The sequence below is a fragment of the Bos grunniens genome, chromosome 4, assembly GCF_055505025.1.
Source record: "Bos grunniens cultivar Pamir isolate PY7600 chromosome 4, Bosgru_T2T1.0, whole genome shotgun sequence".
Classification (NCBI taxonomy): domain Eukaryota; kingdom Metazoa; phylum Chordata; class Mammalia; order Artiodactyla; family Bovidae; genus Bos; species Bos grunniens.
This window is the reverse complement of record NC_141168.1, coordinates 87,370,635-87,391,137: the sequence shown is the minus strand read 5'-3', so window position 1 is coordinate 87,391,137 and position 20,503 is coordinate 87,370,635. Positions and strand designations below refer to the sequence as shown.

At 39.2% G+C, this 20,503-nt stretch overlaps 1 protein-coding gene across 2 annotated transcripts in view; it reads left to right on the top strand.

The window, feature by feature from the left end:
- Positions 1–20,503, top strand: part of LOC147374474 (ATP-dependent translocase ABCB1) — a 101,567-nt gene that overhangs the window by 34,582 nt on the left and 46,482 nt on the right. The window contains exon 8 of one of the 2 annotated variants that reach the window (XM_086397277.1): positions 8,219–8,343. The exons of the other annotated variant lie outside the window; for it this stretch is intronic. Coding sequence (XP_086253403.1) covers positions 8,219–8,343 — 125 coding nt within the window. The remainder of the gene's footprint in view (positions 1–8,218; positions 8,344–20,503) is intronic. 2 annotated transcript variants of the gene reach the window in all.

The window sequence follows — 20,503 nt, the reverse complement described above, 5'->3', positions numbered from 1 at the left end:
TGTGAAGCCTATGAATCCAGGCTATTAAACTGTCTCCACCCTCAAAAAACACTCCACAACTCCTCCAGTAGAAGGCTGTTTTTGTTACATTGATGACCCTGACACTGACGATGACGTTAAATCTTCTGATAAATCTTGGTGTTAAATCTGTTCATAATCAGTGGGAATAGGCAGTTGTGAACTCCCTGAGTTGTCCCCACCCAGACTCTGTGCTGTTATTGGGGGAAGGGAGAGATGGAGCTCTCCCATCTCCTTCTCTGCCTTCATGCAAAAGGCATGCTCGGCTCTCAGAGAGCTGTGTTTCCCGGTAGACAGTTCCATGTTCACAAGTAGAGCTTCAAGTTCAGTGACTAACGCGTAAGTCCCACTCAGTTACCATTACTGATGTCAGTGTTTTTGTAGATTTTATTTATTTTGTTGGCAGAACAGTTTTGTCAGCATTATCAATGGCTCTGTGTTTATACATACTTAAGTCCATTGGTGTGAAGACAGTTTTTTAAAAAGAGGTTTTTTCTAGCCCCTTATGCATGTACCTCTGAGGTCTGTGGTTCCCTCTCTGTCACGAAAGCAAAGCAATGCAAATGGCCCTCCCCACCTCCGCAGGGAGGCCTTTCTCTTGAGACTGGGTGTGGTGTTCATTCTAAATTGATTTCCTGTAAGTGTAGGTGGCCATGGAGAGATTGGCCTGGTATGTAGTTTCTTAGAGAAAAAGAGAAATGAGAGACAGCGCTACACATTCACATGGCAAAAGGATGTAGAATAACGGAGGGCCAAGCAAACCCAAGCCTAACACAAAACAAATCAGGCTGTATTAAGAAATTAAAAAATTTAACCCTGTGGGATGGATATTGTTTTCTGTTATAAATGGTAACTGCCATTTTTTAAAGTATCTACTGTGTCAGGCAAATACATATTTTTTCTCTTTTTAAAAAAATTTGTTGAAATGCAGTTAGTTTACAATGTTAATTTCTGCTGCTCAGCAAAGTAATGCAGATATACATATATATACATTATTTTTCATATTCTTTTCCATTATGGTTTATCACAGGCTATTGAATACCATTTCCTGTGCTATACAATAGGACCTTGTTACCCAGATTCCACTTTTTTTAGGTTAAAAAATCCCAAGGAATTTCAGAGTATAAAATAACAACATATCTTAATCTCCCCCGAAATTAGTAAATGTTAGTTACACTTTTTGCAGCATTTAGCTATAATATTTTCTATATATGAAATAGAAGTTTGTAGAATATTACAGAATATTTTCCCCCTCATTCCAGCATATTATCTTCTTCCTCAAAGGCACGAAATACATGTTCTTGTAAAGTGTAGACATTATCTCATTTAACAGAGGAAGAAATTGAAGTTCTGAGAACTCTTATTAATTTATTGTTCAGACTAACACAATGTTTGAATGGTGTTCTTGGTGGCTAAACTGCATCTCTGTTGAAATATTTGGCAAAAGCCTTTGTGTTAATTGATTTTTCTGTTTACTAGAAGGTTAGGCAGATTCTTCGTATTAGTATTTGCTAAAAAACTGTTCTAAAATGTACTGATGTTTGTTCTAGTTAAGTTAGGGGGAAAAGCAGTAAGTTAATCTTTTAATAATTAATTGTGCATTACTTCAGATACTATTTAATAAATGGAGGCTTCAATTGTCTGGTCGTCAGTCTTACTAAAAAAGAAATGAGGCCTGGTGGAGGAAGTTGCTTTGTCCTTGTGATTCTGAGGCTCTGTTCTGTAACTCAGAGGCACCGGGGCAAGAAGGCAGAACAGGAAGAGGCTTGGCCCCAGCAAGCTTCCTACTCCAAAAAGCCTCTTTTGATCTTTGCACGCAATTCTCTAACCCCGCCCAGAGACACTGGGTCAGCTAAGGGGCAAAGGGAGGGGAAACTACTCCTACTCCTACATGAGGTGGTCCAGCCTTAAGAACACTTTCACTCCCTCAGGTAGCAGAAGCAGGGGCCCCAGCAACTGCAGACAAACCATGCTGACGAAAGTAATACCACAGACAGTGAATGTAAAACTGCTGCTTGACCCACAACTCACAGAAGTAGGTTAAGAATTATATGCTAAATCCCCAAAGGGTAACTGCTTGCTAAAATAAAAGACTTTAAAATAGGACCCAGAATCTCCTAACATAATAGATATCACACCCAAAATAGTTAAAAGAAGACCACTTGTCATACCAAGAACTACGAAAATCACAACTTCAATGAGAAAAAAACACTTAACTGACAAGTGCTGATACAATTCCTATGTCAGTATTGTTTGGCATGGATTTTGGAATAGTCACCAGAAAAATGCTTCACTAATCAATTACAAATTATCCTAAAACAAAAGGAAATAGAAAATATCAGCAGTGAAAAAGAAATTAAGAAAAAAGGACAGAATGGAATTAGATAACTGAAAGGTACAGCCGTAGAACAGAAGTCACGATGGAGGGGCTACTCTTGTTGAGTGGAGAGGACGGGATAGAGTCAGTGGACTGGAAATAGAACAATACAAGTCGCCCAGCACGAAACAGAAAATGAAAAGAGCCTCAGGGACCTGTGGGACAGTAGTACGATATAGAACATTTGTGACCACCAGAGTCCCAAAAGAAAGGAGAGAGGTAAGGCTGAAGGAATATTGTAAGAAATAATTGCTGAGAATGTCCAAGGTTTGTGAAAGACGAACGTTCAGGTCCGAGAAGCTAAGCTAACCTCAAACAAGATAAACCCAAAGAAATCCATGCTAAAGCACATCATAGTTAAATCATTGAAAACTAAAGACAAAGAAAAAAGCTGAAATTGGCTAAAGATGAACAGCACATTACTGCTGCTACTGCTGCTGCTAAGTTGCTTCAGTCGTGTCCGACTCTGTGCGACCCCATAGACGGCAGCCCACCAGGCTCCCCCGTCCCTGGGATTCTCCAGGCAAGAACACTGGAGTGGGTTGCCATTTCCTTCTCCAATGCATGAAAGTGAAAAGTGAAAGTGAAGTTGCTCAGTCGTGTCTGACCCTCAGTGACCCCATGGACTGCAGTCTACTAGGCTCCTCTGTCCATGGGATTTTCCAGTACTGGAGTGGGGTGCCCTTGCCTTCTCCGGAACAGCACATTACCTACAGGGAACACCAATTTGAATGACAATATATTTCTTATCTGAAACCATAAAGACCAGAAGGAAGTGGCAAAGTATTTTTTAAGTGCTTAAAGAAAAGACCTGTCAACTGTGGATACTTGGTTAAAGTATTTTTTAGGAATGATGGGGGAGATAAAAACATTCCCAGATCATGGAAGACTATAGAGGAACTTTCCATTAGCATACCTCCTATTAGAAACTGGCTAAATGAAATTCTTCAAACAGAAGGAAAGTGATACAAGGCATATTGGAGCATCAGGAAGGGAAAAGGAACAACAGAAAGAGCAGGAATTTGGGCCTCTCTTTTCCCAGGAGATTTCTAAATCATATTTGGTGATTGAACCCAGAATTATAAGTGGTAAAATGTTGATACCAGTAGATTTTTATGTCACCTATGAATATTGTGATATCCAGAACAACTAAGATGAAATAGTGATTAAAGAAATCTATTCTGTAAGTTCTGAGCTCCTGAAAAAGAATTCTCCAGGCACAGGCAACTTTTACTGGAAAAATTTACTGGACATTTAAAGAGGAATTGACACCAATTTTATACAACCTCCCCTAGAAGAAAGAAGACTTTATCTGCTTTCCCCCCAAAGCGGGAACTCTTACTCTGTGAAAACCATGTAAAGGAGATGAAAAAACAAGCTAAAAGCTGGGAAAAAAGTAACATGCAAGTCGTATATCTGACAAAGGATTAGTCTTTATCTAATATATAAGGAATTCTCAAAATTTGATAGTTAAAAAAAAATCACCAAAACTACTATTTAATAGAAATACCTGTAATCACTTTTTAAAATCAAGATGCATGTTAGAATTATCTTGGAATTTTTTGAAAAATACCAATGCTCAGGTATTGCTTTTTTCCTCCAGAGTTCCAGATATGTTTCTTTTCTTTTTTTTTTTTTTTTAAGCAACCATGTTTCAAAACCACTGGACTGTATAATCTTTAATTTTATTCAGTTTGTTTCATTTTCTATTTCTTACTCAGTGCTGGCATTTCATTTAGTTTATCTTTTCCAATTTCTCCATCTCTCTCTTTTTTTGATGTTCTTTCTCAAGCCTTTTTCGGCATAGTAGAAAAGCTTTTGTCTACATATATATAAATAGTATGGATAATATATATTTTTTAGAAAACTTACAAACTTTTGCCTAATTGAAAAAAATTTATGACATTTTGATTTTACTTGTTTGACGTAGTATAAATAGAATGCTAGATTTCTAAATAAAAAATAAATATGCCACAAGCAACAAAGGTTTACCGTATAGCACAGGGAACTATAGTCAATATCCTGTAATAACCTGTAATGGAAAATAATCTGAAAAATAATGTGTGTTTATGTATAACTGCATCACCTTGCTGTGCACCTGAGACACTGAAGTCAGCTATATTCAATAATATATATATATATTAAGGAGAAAAACAACCCAAATGAACCAGTTAGGGATGGGCAGGAGAGAGAAACAAACGTCATCAGAGAGGTTATACAGGTGGCAGGTCAGCACATGAAAGGTTGTTTAACAGTGTTAGTCGTCAGTGAAAAGCAAATTAAACTTCAATGAGATACCATTATACATCTACCAGAATGGCTAAAATAAAAGTGAAACCCCAAATGCTGCTGAGATGCAGAGAAACAGGGTCACTCATTATTGGTGGGAGTGTAAAATGGTATTCAACCTGAAAAAATAGTCTGTGATTTCTTATAAAACTAAACATGCAATTACCGTACAATCCAGCAGTTGTATTGGACATTTATCTAAGAGAGACTATGTTCGTGTATTCACTCAATCTGTATTCAGGTGTTCATAGCAGCTGTATCGGTAATAGCCCCAAACTGAAACAACCCCCGACACTCTTGAATAGGTTACTGGTTGAGCAGCTGTGGTACATCCAGTGATACAAGGAAAGCAGTACTGATCACACACAGCCTGGATGAGTCTCTAGAGATTTGCACTTGGTGAAAAAGGCCAGTCCCGAAAGGTCACATACCTTATGCTCCATTTATATAATATTTTTGAAATGACAAAATAACAGGCAGAACAGTTTAGTGGTTTTCAGGTGTTAGGGATGGTGTGGAGGGGAGAAACGAGGAGTAGGAAAGGAGGTGGCTGTGACTACAGAAAGCAGGACTGAGGGATCCTTGTGATGGAATTGTTCTGTATTGTGATCGTCGTCACGTGAATCTAACAGGATAACATTGCTTGGAACTAACATCACTTCATGGGAAATAGATGGAGAAACAATGGAAACAGTGTCAGACTTTCTTTTGTTGGGCTCCAAAATCACTGCAGATGGTGACTGCAGCCATGAAATTAAAAGACGCTTACTCCTTGGAAGGACAGTTATGACCAACCTAGATAGCATATTCAAAAGCAGAGACATTACTTTGTCAACAAAGGTCCGTCTAGTCAAGGCTATGGTCTTTCCAGTGGTCATGTATGGATGCGAGAATTGGACTGTGAAGAAAGCTGAGCACCGAAGAATTGATGCTTTTGAACTGTGGTGTTGGAGAAGACTCTTGATAGTCTCTTGGACTGCAAGGAGATCCAACCAGTTCATTCTAAAGGAGATCAGTCCTGGGATTTCTTTGGAAGGAATGATGCTAAAGCTGAAACTCCAGTACTTTGGCCACCTCATGTGAAGAGTTGAATCATTGGAAAAGACCCTGATGCTGGGAGGGATTGGAGGCAGGAGGAGAAGGGGACGACAGAGGATGAGATGGCTGGATGGCATCACCGACTGGATAGACGTGAGTTTGAGTGAACTCTGGGAGATGGTGATGGACAGGAAGGCCTGGCGTGCTGCGATTCATGGGGTTGCAAAGAGTTGGACACGACTGAACTGAACTGAACACACACTCACGAGTGCATGTAAAACTGGTAAATCTGAATAACGTTGAATTAATGCTAAGTGTTAAATTTTTGGCTGGGATCTTGTTCTGAAGAGATGTTGAAGATGTTTTTTGGGGAACACCAGATAAAGGGTTTATGGGATCTGACTGTCTTCCTTAGTGTCTTCTTTTGTGTCTACACTGTCTGCCTTTGTGTCTACAATTATCTCAGAATACCAAGTTAAAAAAAATAAAGCATGTATAAATTATCCCAAACAAAATGAAATAAAAACCTACACTGAGCACTGGACAAAAGGGACAAAGATGAAGGCCAAAACATCTGTCATGGTCAAAACTATTGCTTCTGAATGTATTAGTTTGAACAATATAAAGTGGCCTGTGTTGGCTTTTAACTTAAGAGGAATAACAATTTCATGTGTCTGGCACTAGTACAATTAGGCTTTGTTAAAAAAAAATTAGCAGCCTTTGGAAGAAGGGATGAGTTAGTGAAATTTGATATCGTTTGGGTGGGTGATTGTAATATCGGAAGTATCAGCATTCTGTTATTTTATATTAGAGGAATAGTAAAGTTGACTTTTAACATTCCTGAGAGTATTTGAAAGTGTTTTTTTTCTTTCAATAGACATCTGTTAAAAAACAAAACTCTTGATGAACATTCTACTGTATTCTTGCCTAAGGATATGCTTATCATTATGGAAGGTCATAGAGAAGCCAGGTTTACTGAATCAGTTGGAATGGTACTTGATATTTCAACAATAAATTAGAATAGCATGTTTTGAAACTCCTCAGTCAAAAATAGTTCTGCTAATCTTCTGTTGTCAGCTGTTTCTGGTGTGGTTGATGGTTGAGGTTTTCAACAAGAGCAGAGAAACAGAGCTAAACTGTATTGTATGCACCTCTTGCCTTATGCAGACCTGTTTGTTCAGGGATGACAGTGATCTCCCTGGGTCAGGCCCAGCGCTGTGAGCAGTTCTGGCAGATGTGATAGGGCAGCCCTAGGCAGGTCATTTTGAGAGGTCAGGAAGGTCTAGAGCATCAGTGGGTTGTTGTTTGGGTACCAAAGAAGAAGGCGCATAGAGTACAACATCTGCACATAGAACCTGGTTAGTAAAGGCTCGTTTGCCTTCACCCACCCGTTCTTACATCTGTCGTAGCTCCTTTACTTTCGCACAAGCAGAGGAAGAAATGCACTCTTAAAATCAAAACAGCTTTGAACTTTTTGTGACAAGAAGGAATAGACTGTTATTACTTATACAAATGAGTCCACAGATGCTATAAATTATTTGTTGAAAGAGGATAATATATTTACTCAGAATTTGATTTGAATTCTTGTGTGCAATATTTAGATGGCTGACTAGTCAAGCATTTCAGGTAAAAATAGTGGTTCTTTGCCCATGCCAGTTGATTCCGTTTTAATCACAAAGCCCTCTAGGATTCCACACATATCAGTGGCTGGTTTTAGAGAGAGATTGACTCCGGTGGCCGTTGATTCATGCTGTGAAGCCTTAAATCCTAGATATTTCACTTACTAGCAAATGACTTGACCTCTTTCTCGTTCCATTTCCTCATGTATTGAGGGGGGAAAATAATGCCTACTTCTTGGTATAATTGAGAAGAATCAGTGAAGGAGATCCTGTGTATATAAAGGACCCAGTACTGTTCCTTCCAGAGAACAGATGCTCAGGGACCAAACAGAAAAATCAAAGTGCGTCCATGAAAGAGACCTCCACGGTGGCCCAATGTCGTGCTCAGAAGCCCTGGTAGAAGGAGCTCTGCTTCCCTGCCCTTGGAAACCTCCTCGAGGTCCTGTCACTGCACAGGGCTGGGTCCCCTGTGTTCTCCTGGCCTCCTACCTTGGCATTTCTGAACCAGAGTGTAATCAGCAACTGCTATGTTGAGTACACCTATTTGTTTTGATATACTGCCCCATTTTCTGTATTTATTGATGTTTAGCGTATACACTTCTTTTTAAAATGTAAAATCTCCCCCAAAGGCCCAGATTTATTTATTTGTATGAGAATCCATGGAGTATAGTGAGAAAGTTGAAATTTTACTTTATTATATACCATCTCAGTCCAAAAAGAAATGGCTACAATATGTATACTGAAAAATAGGGCTTCATAACCAAAGATGAGTAGAAGATTTATATACAGTACAGTACACTATGTACCAGCAGCATTTGTGTACAAAAGGTAAAATTGTTAAAAAATTTAAATTATCTGCAATTGCATTTTTAAACAGATACTGTCTTCATTTACTGATAAAGAACTTTTGGCATATGCAAAAGCTGGAGCAGTAGCTGAAGAGGTCTTAGCGGCTATTAGAACTGTGATTGCATTTGGAGGACAAAAGAAAGAACTTGAAAGGTTTGAGTCTCCTTTTTTAAGTTGGTAGAGATGTTAAATTCTGTCATCTTAAATGCCCTTCAGGTTGCTGGTGATGATTATAAGGATATTCTCTGATGTATATGTTTCCTTAAACAGCTTCTTGGATATATTATAGCATAGTTAATATTCTGGAAAAGTTGTGATTCTAATTGTTGTAATTTTCTTATATCTGCTAATTGAAAGTGTTTTCTAGAGTCTCCTAGGTGGGTAGTGAGATAAAATAGTTTCTTAAGGCTGAAACATAATTAATATCTCTGATGATAATTTTTCTCCATCAAGTTAATTTTTGTTTCTCTAAGAATGAGTATTTTGTGGTAGATGGATGGGGTCATTAAGTCAAAATAATGGTTACTTCTGGGGGAGGTGAGGGGTTGGTGATAAAAGTGGGGCACATGGCAGGGGCATCTTGATTCTGACATTGTTGTATTTCATGACCTCAGCTGTGCTTACATGAGTGCTCACTGTATACTCTTTAAGTTGTACACACTGTGTTTGCAGGGTACTTTTCTCAGATGATACATTTCATACCCATAAAGATGTCCTCTGAGAGATTTGTGATGGCTATGTACCTATCATAGTTCAGAGGAAAGCAGTATCTGTGCTCTATCTCATTTTTTGCGAAGGTTTTTGCTTTTGCCTTAACATGAGTCTGACTAAAAAATGGAAAGTCTTGCTTCATTGCCTTGCAAATACCCAGTCAAATGAAGCCCCTCTTCTCTTGGAGCGTAAATTCTGGCGGGGTGAGGGGACAGATACAAACAACCACAGGTCAACAACATATCTAATGTACTAGTTGGGGTAAATATTGTTTGGGGAAGTTAAATACTCTGTTAGAGTCATGGAGGATACTGTTTCAAGAGTGTATTCAGCCAAGTATTTTCTGAATAAATGTCTGAGTAGAGACAGAATGAAATTTTGAACTTGGCGTTCATTTTCAGTTTTTCTCAATGGAGAGGTGTATCAGAAAAAGAATCTCTTTACCAACATGGGGCGACAAATCTTATCTGATTCTGCCTAGTTATCGCACCAAGGGAAAGCATCTCTCTGTAGAAATCAAAATTGCAAGCCTCACCTTCATGTGCTGCTAGAGTTTGAATTTATAATACTCTGAGGACCAGGGAGCTCTCTCTTCCTAAAGCTGAGAGTTTCACATTAAAAATCAATCCGAGTCCAGTGGTAGCACTAGGGTGTTGGGTAGAAGAAATTTAAATGTTGCTGAAAATTCGTGAACTAAGCAGCTAAATTAAGAAGTTAGAAAAAGAATAACAGAGAAAGGAAGTATAAGAAAGATAAAGGATTAACAGCAAAAACATTTTAATAGAAAATAAGATAAAGAAGCAAAGGGCTAACAAAAAATCATTAATTTTTATGAAAATATGGATAAATAATGAAGTAGTATTTTGCAGGTTAAAGCAGAAACAAAATGAAGGAGAACAAGGAAAAACGTTGCTATAGATTTTTTAAAATTTATTTTAAGAATTACAGTTTTATACCAGTAATTAAAAATCCCTGATGAGATAGATGATGTCCCAGAAAAATATAGGTTAAAATTCTCACTTAAGACACTAACTTGAGTAGAACCATAATCATTAAAGAAATTGAATCCAGCTTAAAATCTCCGTCTTTTGCCTTTCATATACATACATATATAAATACGCAAAAACCCACCAGGTCCAGATAATTTTCCAGACAGATTTTACCAAAACTTCAAGAAAGATAACCCCATCTTACACAGATTGTTCAAGAGAACAAAAAAAACATATATATAGAGTGAGTTCATTTTATGAGGCTAGTATAACCTTGACATCATAACAAGATAGCAGATATATGAGAGAGGAAAATTATAAGACAGTTTCATCTAAAACATAGATGCAGAAAGTCTAGATAGTATTTGCTAAATGAATCAATGTGAAAACTATCATCAGATTAAAAAAAATTTCTGAACCTGTTGGCTTGATCCCATAAGTACAAAGATGATTTAAAATCCATGAATATAATTAACCACAGTAGTTGATTGGAAGAAAGACATTTTGTTTTGATGGATGAGATTACAGATGATTCATGACAAAAACTTTCTTAATTTAATAAAGAGTATGTACCAGATACCTACAGGAAATTTTATTAAATGGTAAAATAATAGCATTCCTTTAAAATAATGAAACAAGTCTGCTAGCACCATTTCTATTTAGAGTTGTATTGGTAGAAGATAATAAAATTAAGGAAAAAATAAGAGTAAGAATAATAAAAAAGAAAAGTTATTAGGTTGGTAAACAAAAAGCAAAACTGTCATTCTGTATAGAATATGTGATTGTCTACACAGCAACTCTAGTAACAGTGTAATAAGGTCTGCAGACCAACAATGTACGGGAAGGCCTCTGGGTACCTGCTGACAGTTCAGGGGTAAAAATGGCATTCCTGTGAACAGCAGTGAACAGTTAGAGAACATGTAGTGTTCCGTCAATTCTAGGATGCACATTTTTCTCTTGCAATTCATCAACTCTGAAATTGAGACAAATCCTACAATCAGAGCCATCTTACAATTGCTGTGGGTCTGGATTGAGAAGCTGAGTTCTTGCAAGAAGGATTTGTGTTTGCTTCTGCCACTCACTGGGGGCACTATTAACCTGAGCCCGTGTACATTATATTCTTTGTCTAGGAGTTTTTGAACCGCACTAGTGAATTCATATTTTTCAGACCTGGATAAGCATTGCCTTTTATGGTTCCAGTTCCCAGGGGACATGTTTTCCCCTCACCCTTCATCTGAAGGGTGAATGCTGTATAAGCATTGCCTTTTATGGTTCCGGTTCCCAGGGCACATGTTTTCCCCCCGACCCTTCATCTGTTGTCAAGGTTGAGACAAGCAGGCTCTCCTGCTGTCACTTTCCATGGTGCACATGCTTATTATATTCAGGCTGTAGCCTTTTGGGTCCCTGCTGTATATGGAGAGTTCTGTTAAACTCCTTTATTAATGTTGCATAGAATAACACGATTATAATACTTCTTAGATTAATGGCATCCAAAATTTGAAGAACATGATAATTTTAGAAGATATTATTAGCAATGAAAAACTATAATGATGTATAACCTGGGTGTAAGGAGGGAAAGGTGTCAAGTCCAATATTCAAAACTTAGATAAATCTTATTTTAGTTCACTGAAAGTTGAAAGGAATTGAAAGTATTTTTTTTAATGCAGTGATTGAGGTAATTAGATCTAAGTAATTAGATGGTGATTGCAGCCATGAAATTAGATTTTTCCAGTAGTCATGTATAGATGTGAGAGTTAGACTACAAAGAAAGCTGAGCACCGAAGAATTGATGGTTTTGAACTGTGGTGTTGGAGAAGACTCTTGAGAGTCCCTTGGACTGCAAGGAGATCCAACCAGTCCATCCTAAAGGAGATCAGTCCTGGGTGTTCATTGGAGGGACTGATGTTGAAGCTGAAACTCCAATACTTTGGCCACCTGATGCGAAGAGCTGACTCATTGGAAAAGACCCTGATGCTGGGAAGGATAGGGGGCAGGAGGAGAAGGGGACGACAGAGGATGAGATGGTTGGATGGCATCACTGACTCAATGGACATGGGTTTGGGTAGACTCCAGGAGTTGTAATTGACAGGGAGGCCTGGCGTGCCGCAGTTCATGGAGTCACAAAGAGTCGGACACGACTGAGCAACTGAACTGAAGTAATTAGATACAGATTTTTTTGTTTTGTTTTTTTATAGAAGATAGTGATCAACTTTTTAACAAGCAAATGGGCTTACACAGTTAGATTCAAAGATTCGTTTTATGTGTAGAATTATTTCTTCAGAAGATGTTATTTACTGGACTCTGTCTTTGAAAGGTCCCCTAGAAAATTGGAAATTATTGGAAATTACTTTTTCGTGAATATCAGGAGTAGACTCAAGACTACAACCTGATGGCCTAAGGTTCTCTCCAGCTTGGCCATTTCCAGAACGTTCAGTTCATTTGGCAAATTTGTTCAGCATCTACCACATGCAAAGCACTGTGCTATGCTCTGGGTTTTCACTTGTGTGTTGTCAGTGAGTGAAAGTCGCCTAGTCATGTCAGACTCTTTGTGACCCCGTGGACTATAGCCTGCCAGGCTCCTCTGTCCATGGAATTTTCCAGGCAAGAATACTGGAGTGGGTTGCCATTTCCTTCTCCCATCTTTGAATAAAAAATAGCAAGAAAAATATCTTTGTTAAAATCAGTGCTCAGGCTGATTTCTTTATACATTCTAGCATTATTCATATATTAAATGCTGACATTCTTATAGAGTTTTAATTCTGGTATTAAACTGATTCAATTAAGCAGTGTTTTTTTTTTAAGTTGATACAAATAAGTAACCAGGTCTTCAAAAATTATAATAAATTTTGAAAAACCCAAAGCCCTCACTGGTGTTGTTTTTTTTTTTTTTAACATCAAGAAGCTTAAAAATCAATTATCTGTTAAACAAAATTAAAATTTAGAAATGTTTTCTCAAATATGAATATAATTATGTTAAACCCTCCAAAATATGACAGAAATACTTTTCTGAATTTTATTCAATTTTAATTTTCTTATGCATTAGGTGATGTTGTTTGGTATTCGTATCAGAATTTCCTTGAAAAGCTGTTTTTATTAACTATTCTTGTAATGATTATTCAAAAAGTAAATGTAAAAGTGTTTTGAACAGTTAAAAACCTAAGAAAAGGAAGTTTCAGGTCATAATCATATTCCTCTGTTTAAGTTTTCAGATAATTCCTAATGCTTCATCAGTTTGTATTTAGAACACTACACTTACCTTCCCTGTTGATGTGAACCTTGTAAAAGAATTAGCACAGTTCCTCAGGCAGTGAGTTGTAGGAAGTCTGTATGTCTTGGACATCTTGATATGCTGCTTTATCTTTGCCTTTTTTGCCCTCATATGATCCCTGGTCAAAATAATAAGGTGGAAGAAAAGAGAAGGAAGGGAGGGAGGAGAGCAGGAAGGAAGAAAAAAATCATCAGAGACATGAATTAAATCATGAATTGTTTAAATGTGTTTTGAAGGAATCAAAGAATGTGCTGATGAGGGTGAGCAGGACAAGTTTACTTTAACCATGGTGGTCACGGAAGGTACGCGTGTTGGATATTTGAGGTTTCCTGGAGGCTGGTACTTGAGGGAAAAGAAAAAGCCTGCTGTAGTCGGGTAGGGACACAAGAGTCTTCCAGGTTTCCCGAGATGGCAGAGACTTTGGTATATTCTAGAAAATATCCTAAGGCTTGTGTGACTGGAGCTCGGTTGAGTCAGAGGAGATTGAAGTGAAGAGGGGCTATTGAGGGTGAGTGGGGGCCAGAACATGGGGATTTACATGTCCTGGTAAGGAGTCAGGATTTAACTCCAAGGGCACAGGGAAGCAGTTGAGGGATTTAAACAAAGGAATGATGTCTAGTTTATGTTTTAAAATCGTTTTTCTGTCTATAATTGGTCTGGTGAGTGGATCAGTTCAGTTCAGTCACTCCGTTGTGTCCAACTCTTTGCAACCCCATGAAATGCAGCACGCCAGGCCTCCCTGTCCATCACCAACTCCCGGAGTTCACTCAGACTCACGTCCATCGAGTTGGTGATGCCATCCAGCCATCTCATCCTCTGCCGTCCCCTTCTCCTCCTGCCCCCAATCCCTCCCAGCATCAGGGTCTTTTCCAATGAGTCAACTCTTCGCATGAGGTGGCCAAAGTACTGGAGTTTCAGCTTCAACATCAGTCCCTCCAATGAACACCCAGGACTGATCTCCTTTAGGATGGACTGGTTGGATCTCCTTGCAGTCCAAGGGACTCTCAAGAGTCTTCTCCAACACCACAGTTCAAAAGCATCAATACTTCAGCACTCAGCTTTCTTTACAGTCCAACTCTCGCATCCATACATGACCACTGGAAAAACCATAGCCTTGACTAGACGGACCTTTGTTGGCAAAGTAATGTCTCTGCTTTTGAATATGCTATCTAGCTTGGACATAACTTTCCTTCCAAGGAGTAAGTGTCTTTTAATTTCACGGCTGCAATCACCATCTGCAGTGATTTTGGAGCCCAGAAAAATAAAGTCTGACACTGTTTCCACTATTTCCCCATCTCTTTCCCATGAAGTGGTAGGACTGGATGCCATGTTTTTATTTTTCGGAATGTTGAGCGTTAAGCCAACACTTTCACTCTCTTTCACTTTTAGCAAGAGGCTTTTTAGTTCCTCTTCACTTTCTGCCATAAGGGTGGTGTCATCTGTATATCTGAGGTTCTTGATACTTCTCCTGGCAATCTTGATTCCAGCTTGTGCTTCTTCCAGCCCCACGTTTCTCATGATGTCCTCTGCATAAAAGTTAAATAAGCAGGATGACAATATACAGCCTTGACGTACTCCTTTTCCTATTTGGAACCAGTCTGTTGTTCCTTGTCCAGTTTTAACTGTTGCTTCCTGACCTGCATATAGGTTTCTCAAGAGGCAGGTCAGGTGGTCTGGTATTCCCATCTCAGAATGTTCCACAGTTTATTGTGATCCACACAGTCAAAGGCTTTGGCATAGTCAATAAAGCAGAAATAGATGTTTTTCTGAACTTTTCTTGCTTTTTTGATGATCCAGCTGATGTTGGCAATTTGATCTCTTGTTCCTCTGCCTTTTCTAAAACCAGCTTGAACATCTGGAAGTTTATGGTTCACGTACTGCTGAAGCCTGGCTTGGAGAATTTTAAGCATTACTTTAATAGTGTGTAAGATGAGTGCAATTGTGCAGTAGTTTGAGCATTCTTTGGCATTGCCTTTCTTTGGATTGGAATGAAAACTGACCTTTTCCAGTCCTGTGGCCACTGCAGAGTTTTCCACATTTGCTGGTATATGGAGTGCAGCACTTTCACAGCATCATCTTTCAGGATTTGAAATAGCTCAACTGGAATTCTGACACCTCCACTGGCTTTGTTCATAGTGATGCTTTCTAAGGCCCACTTGACTTCACATTCCAAGATGTCTGGCTCTAGGTGAGTGATCACACCATCGTGATTATCTTGGTCGTGAAGATCTTTTTTGTACAGTTCTTCTGTGTATTCTTGCCATTTCTTCTTAATATCTTCTGCTTCTCTTAGGTCCCCACCATTTCTGTCCTTTATCGAGCTCATCTTTGCATGAAATATTCCCTTGGTATCTCTGATTTTCTTGAAGAGATCTGTAGTCTTTCCCATTCTGTTGTTTTCCTCTATTTCTTTGCATTGATTGCTGAGGAAGGCTTTCTTATCTTTCCTTGCTGTTCTTTGGAGCTCTGCATTCAGATGCTTATATCTTTCCTTTTCTCCTTTGCTTTTCACTTCTCTTCTTTTCACAGCTATTTGTAAGGCCTCCCCAGACAGCCATTTTGCTTTTTTGCATTTCTTTTCCATGGGGATGGTCTTGATCCCCTGTCTCCTGTACAATGTCACGAACCTCTGTCCATATTTCATCAGGCACTCTGTCAGATCTAGTCCCTTAAATCTTTTTCTCACTTCCACTGTATAATCATAAGGGATTTGATTTAGGTAATACCTCAATGGTCTAGTGGTTTTCCCTACTTTCTTCTATTTAAGTCTGAATTTGGCAATAAGGAGTTCATGATCTGAGCCACAGTTAGCTCCCCATCTTGTTTTTGCTGACTGTATAGAGCTTCTTCATCTTTGGCTGCAAAGAATATAATCAATCTGATTTCAGTGTCAACCATCTGGTGATGTTCACGTGTAGAGTCGTCTTTTGTGTTTTTGGAAGAGGGTGTTTGCTATGACCAGTGCATTCTCTTAGCAAATAGCCTTTGCCCTGCTTCATTCCATATTCCAAGGCCAAATTTGCCTGTTACCCCAGGTGTTTCTTGACTTCCTCCTTTTGCATTCCAGTCCCCTGTAATGAAAAGGACATCTTTTTTTGGGGTGTTAGTTCTAAAAGATCTTGTAGGTCTTCATAGAACCGTTCAGCTTCTTCAGCGTTACTGGTTGAGGCATAGGCTTGGATTACTGTGATATTGAATGGTTTGCCTTGGAAACAAACAGAGTTCATTCTGTCATTTTTGAGATTGCCTCCAAGTACTGCATTTCGGACTCTTGTTGACCATGATGGCTACTCCATTTCTTCTAAGGGATTCCTGCCTACAGTAGTAGATATAATGGTCGTCTGAGTGAAATTCACCCATTCCAGTCCATTTTAGTTCACTGATTCATAGAATGTCGATGTTCAGTCTTGCCATCTCCTGTTTCACCACTTCCAATTTGCCTTGATTCATGGACCTAACATTCCAGGTTCCTATGCAATATTGCTCTTTACAGCATTGGACCTTGCTTCTGTCACCAGTCACATCCACAACTGGGTATTGTTTTTGCTTTGGCTCTCTCCCTTCATTCTTTCTGGAGTCATTTGTCCACTGATCTCCAGTAGCATATTGGACACCTACCAACCAGGGGAGCTCCTCTTTCTGTAGCATATCATTTTGCCTTTTCATACTTTCGTGGGGTTCTCAAGGCAAGATTACTGAAGTGGTTTGCCATTCCCTTCTCCAGTGGACCACATTCTGTCAGACCTCTCCACCGTGACCCGCCCGTCTTGGGTGGCCCCACCCGGCATGGCTTAGTTTCATTGAATTAGACAAGGCTGTGGTCCGTGTGATCAGATTGACTAGTTTTCTGTGAGTATGGTTTCAGTGTGTCTGCCCTCTGAAACCCTCTCGCAACACCTACTGTCTTACTTGTGTTTCTCTTACTTTGGACATGGGGTATCTCTTCACGGCTGCTCCAGCAAAGCACAGCCGCTGCTCCTTACCTTGGACGAGGGGTATCTCCTCAGGGCCTCCTGTCCTGACCTTGAACATGGAGTAACTCTCCTGAGCTAACCCTCTCCGGAGGTCAGGGGCGGTGACCAAGAGGAGTTTCGCCACGCCCGAGGTCAGGGGTGGTGGCCGAGAAGAGCAACCCCATGTCCAAGGAGCAGCAGCTGCGTGGGCGCAGGAGGGCGGAGAGGTGAATGGATGAGAGCTGTCAAAAATTTGAACTGCTCAGAAAACTGTTGAAGTGTTCCAGGAGAAGGATGATAAATCCCTGGATTTGGGATTTAATTTGGAAGTAGAATTATTAAGGGGTTTCCCAGGTGACTCAGTGGTAAAGAATCCGCCTGCCAATTCATGAAATGTGAGAGACGCAGGTTTGATCCATTGGTCAGGAAGATCCCCTGGAGAAGGAAATGGCAGCCCATTCCGGTATTCTTGCCTGGAGAATCCAATGGACAGAGGAGCCTGGTGGGCTACAGTCCATGGAATGGCAGAAGAGTTAGACACGACTTAGTGACTGAACAATAGCAATAATAGAATTATTAAAGCTATTCTTAGACCAAATATAATTCTTCAGTTTTCCTTCTAGTTCTTACCCTTCCCTTTGCTGCTTCCACATAGACAGGTAATTAGGGTCTTACTCTGATTTTCTCTTCAAATTAGCAGGTACAGTAAGATCTCTCAAATTCTCTCAGAATTGGGGAATTTAATTCAGTAGTATACAGTGGGGCTTCCCTGGTGGCCCAGATGGTAAAGAATTTGCTTGGAATGCAGGAGACCTGGGTTTGATCCGTAGGTTGGAAAGATCCCTTGGAGAAGGGAGTAGCTGTCCACACCAGTATTCTTTCCTGGAGAATCCCATGGACAGAGGAGCCTGGCGGGTTAGAGTCCATGGGGTTGCAAGGAGTCGGACACAGCTGAGTGACTAACACACACATGCACACACAGCAGAAATTTTTCCTTGCTCTCAAAGGTCGCTATTTGCATCATTGATAAATGAGTTCATATTACTTAAGAAGAATAGTTTTTTCTAATTGTTACTGTTTTGTTATGTAACTTTGACCCCTTTTAGGAAATCCTACTTTACCATTTTGATACTACAGTTTTTAATGGATGATTTTAATATCTAATTTTGTACATGTGACATTTTTGTTGACAAGCTAATGAGAAAGCCTTTGCAAAAGGAGTAGTGTTTGGTTCTCCTCCTTCCTTACCCACTTCTTTTTTTTCATTTATCTTTTCTGGCATCTAAGTGATTTTCTTCCTTGTTGCTTCTTCCTGTGCAAAAGTTTCCTCTGGCTGCTTGGGACACAGCATGTCACAGTGATTTCTACGTTAGTCTCGGTAAGCAAGAACTGAAATAAAGGCAAAACAAAGTGTGAGTCATAAGCGTTAAAGTTCCTTAAGTGTAATCGTGTATAGTTTATGCCCAGTGGTACCTTCGTATCACATCAGCTCATAAAGTGGGAGACATGTATATTCAACCATTGAAGCACATTTCTCAAAAATAATTTTCTGTTCAAGGGTTATAACTGGCTAGTTGGAGATTTACATTTTTTGGAGGGAGAAACTTTCATAATGTATTACCATTTTATCACTATAAAGTTCCATTTAAATTTACTCTTTAGGAAGTAATCATGTAAATTTCATTGGGCCATGCCATGCTTTGGTAACTGGTTATTGGTGAGGTAGTTTTTAAATGTCATGAGGTCATGAAAGAATACGTGTTCATATCTGAGCAGGGCTTGACCTCTGCTTGTACATTCTCAAATGGAACAAATCCTCCAAAAAATTAATATAATAGTGTATAATGTTTATAACATCATGTGTTTATGGATCAAAGAACTCAAAATATACATCCTATTAGAAATAAACTCTTTCATTTCCGCAATTATGAGCTTCTCTGTTTGCAAGGCAATGTTCTGATGTCCTGTAGGGAGTTGTTTTAAGAGAATAAGGACAGATTTAGGGCTCAGTTACAGTCTGTTCTGTCTGATTGTTTTACCATCGTTCTGTATCTGCAAAGATCCTTCTTTTTCTTTGAATCTGATCCCCATTCACTTATCTCCGTATCTGTCTTCTTAAGCGGAACAGTCTGCTATGCACCTATCTTCTTTAATTTGAATATCAGAAATTAACCACTTCCCCAGGGTTTAAAAAGTGCTCAAATTATGTTAAATCATTAGAATGAGAGAGGGAAATGTGTCTCAATGGGCTCCAACATTGCTTTGGTTTTTGTTTGCTTCCTTGGTTTAGCCCATTTTTGTGTAATCCCCTGTATTTGCTTTACCATATGAGTAAAGAATGATTAATTCTTTACTCATATGGTAAAGAATCCGCCTGCAGTACAGGGACCTGAGTTCGATCCCTGGGTCAGGAAGATCCCCTCTGGAGGGGAGGGCATGGCAGCCCACTCCAGTATTCTTGCTTGGGAAATCCCATGGACAGAGGAGCTTGGAGAGCTACAGTCCTTAGCATTGCAAAGAGTCGGACAGGACTTAGCACAGGACACGGTTTATTCACATGTAAAAAGTCTTAGATGGCAGTTCAGAGCACTCAGATTGCTCCTACACATGTGTTTTTCTCATTTGGTCCTTCCAGCAGGCCCAGAAGGAGGCAGGGCAGGGAGCAAACTGCCTTCATCCTTGATGTGCAGAGGTTTCAAGGACTTACTTGTATTGAGTACTTTCTTTTTTCAAAATTAATTTTTATTGGAGTATAGTTACTTTATAATGTTGTGCTAGTGTCTGTCATACGGCAAAGAGAATCAGATATATATATGTATACACACACACACACACACCCCTGTATCCCCTCTTTTTTGAATTTATTTCCCGTTTAGGTCACCGCAGAGCACTGAGTAGAGTTCCCTGTGCTCATTAGTTATCTGTTTTATGCAAGTATCAGTAGTTGTATATGTGTCAGTCCAAACCTCCGAATTCATCCCACCCCATCTCTTCCCCACCTTGGTGTCTGTATGTTCTCTACGTCTGTGTCTTTATTTCTGTTTTGCAAATAAGATCGTCTGCACTACTTTTCTCGATTCCATGTCTATGTTAATATATGATACTTGTTTTCTTCTGACTGACTTCACTCTGTACGACAGTCTCTGGGTCCACATCCCCACACACGTCTGTATTGAGTACTTTCTAGCATTACATCTTCATTTTATTGATACATTTAAAATGCATGCAGATTTTAAAGGGAAAACACAAGTGTTTTCATAGCTTGTGTTTTGTCTTCTATGAAACAGTGCAAGTGCTGTAGTCTGCTAAGTATTACTTCTTTTATTTCACTATTGCTAAGGCCAGAGAAGGTGCTTTTAGAACATGCCTCCAATTACTTAATTTCCGTAAGG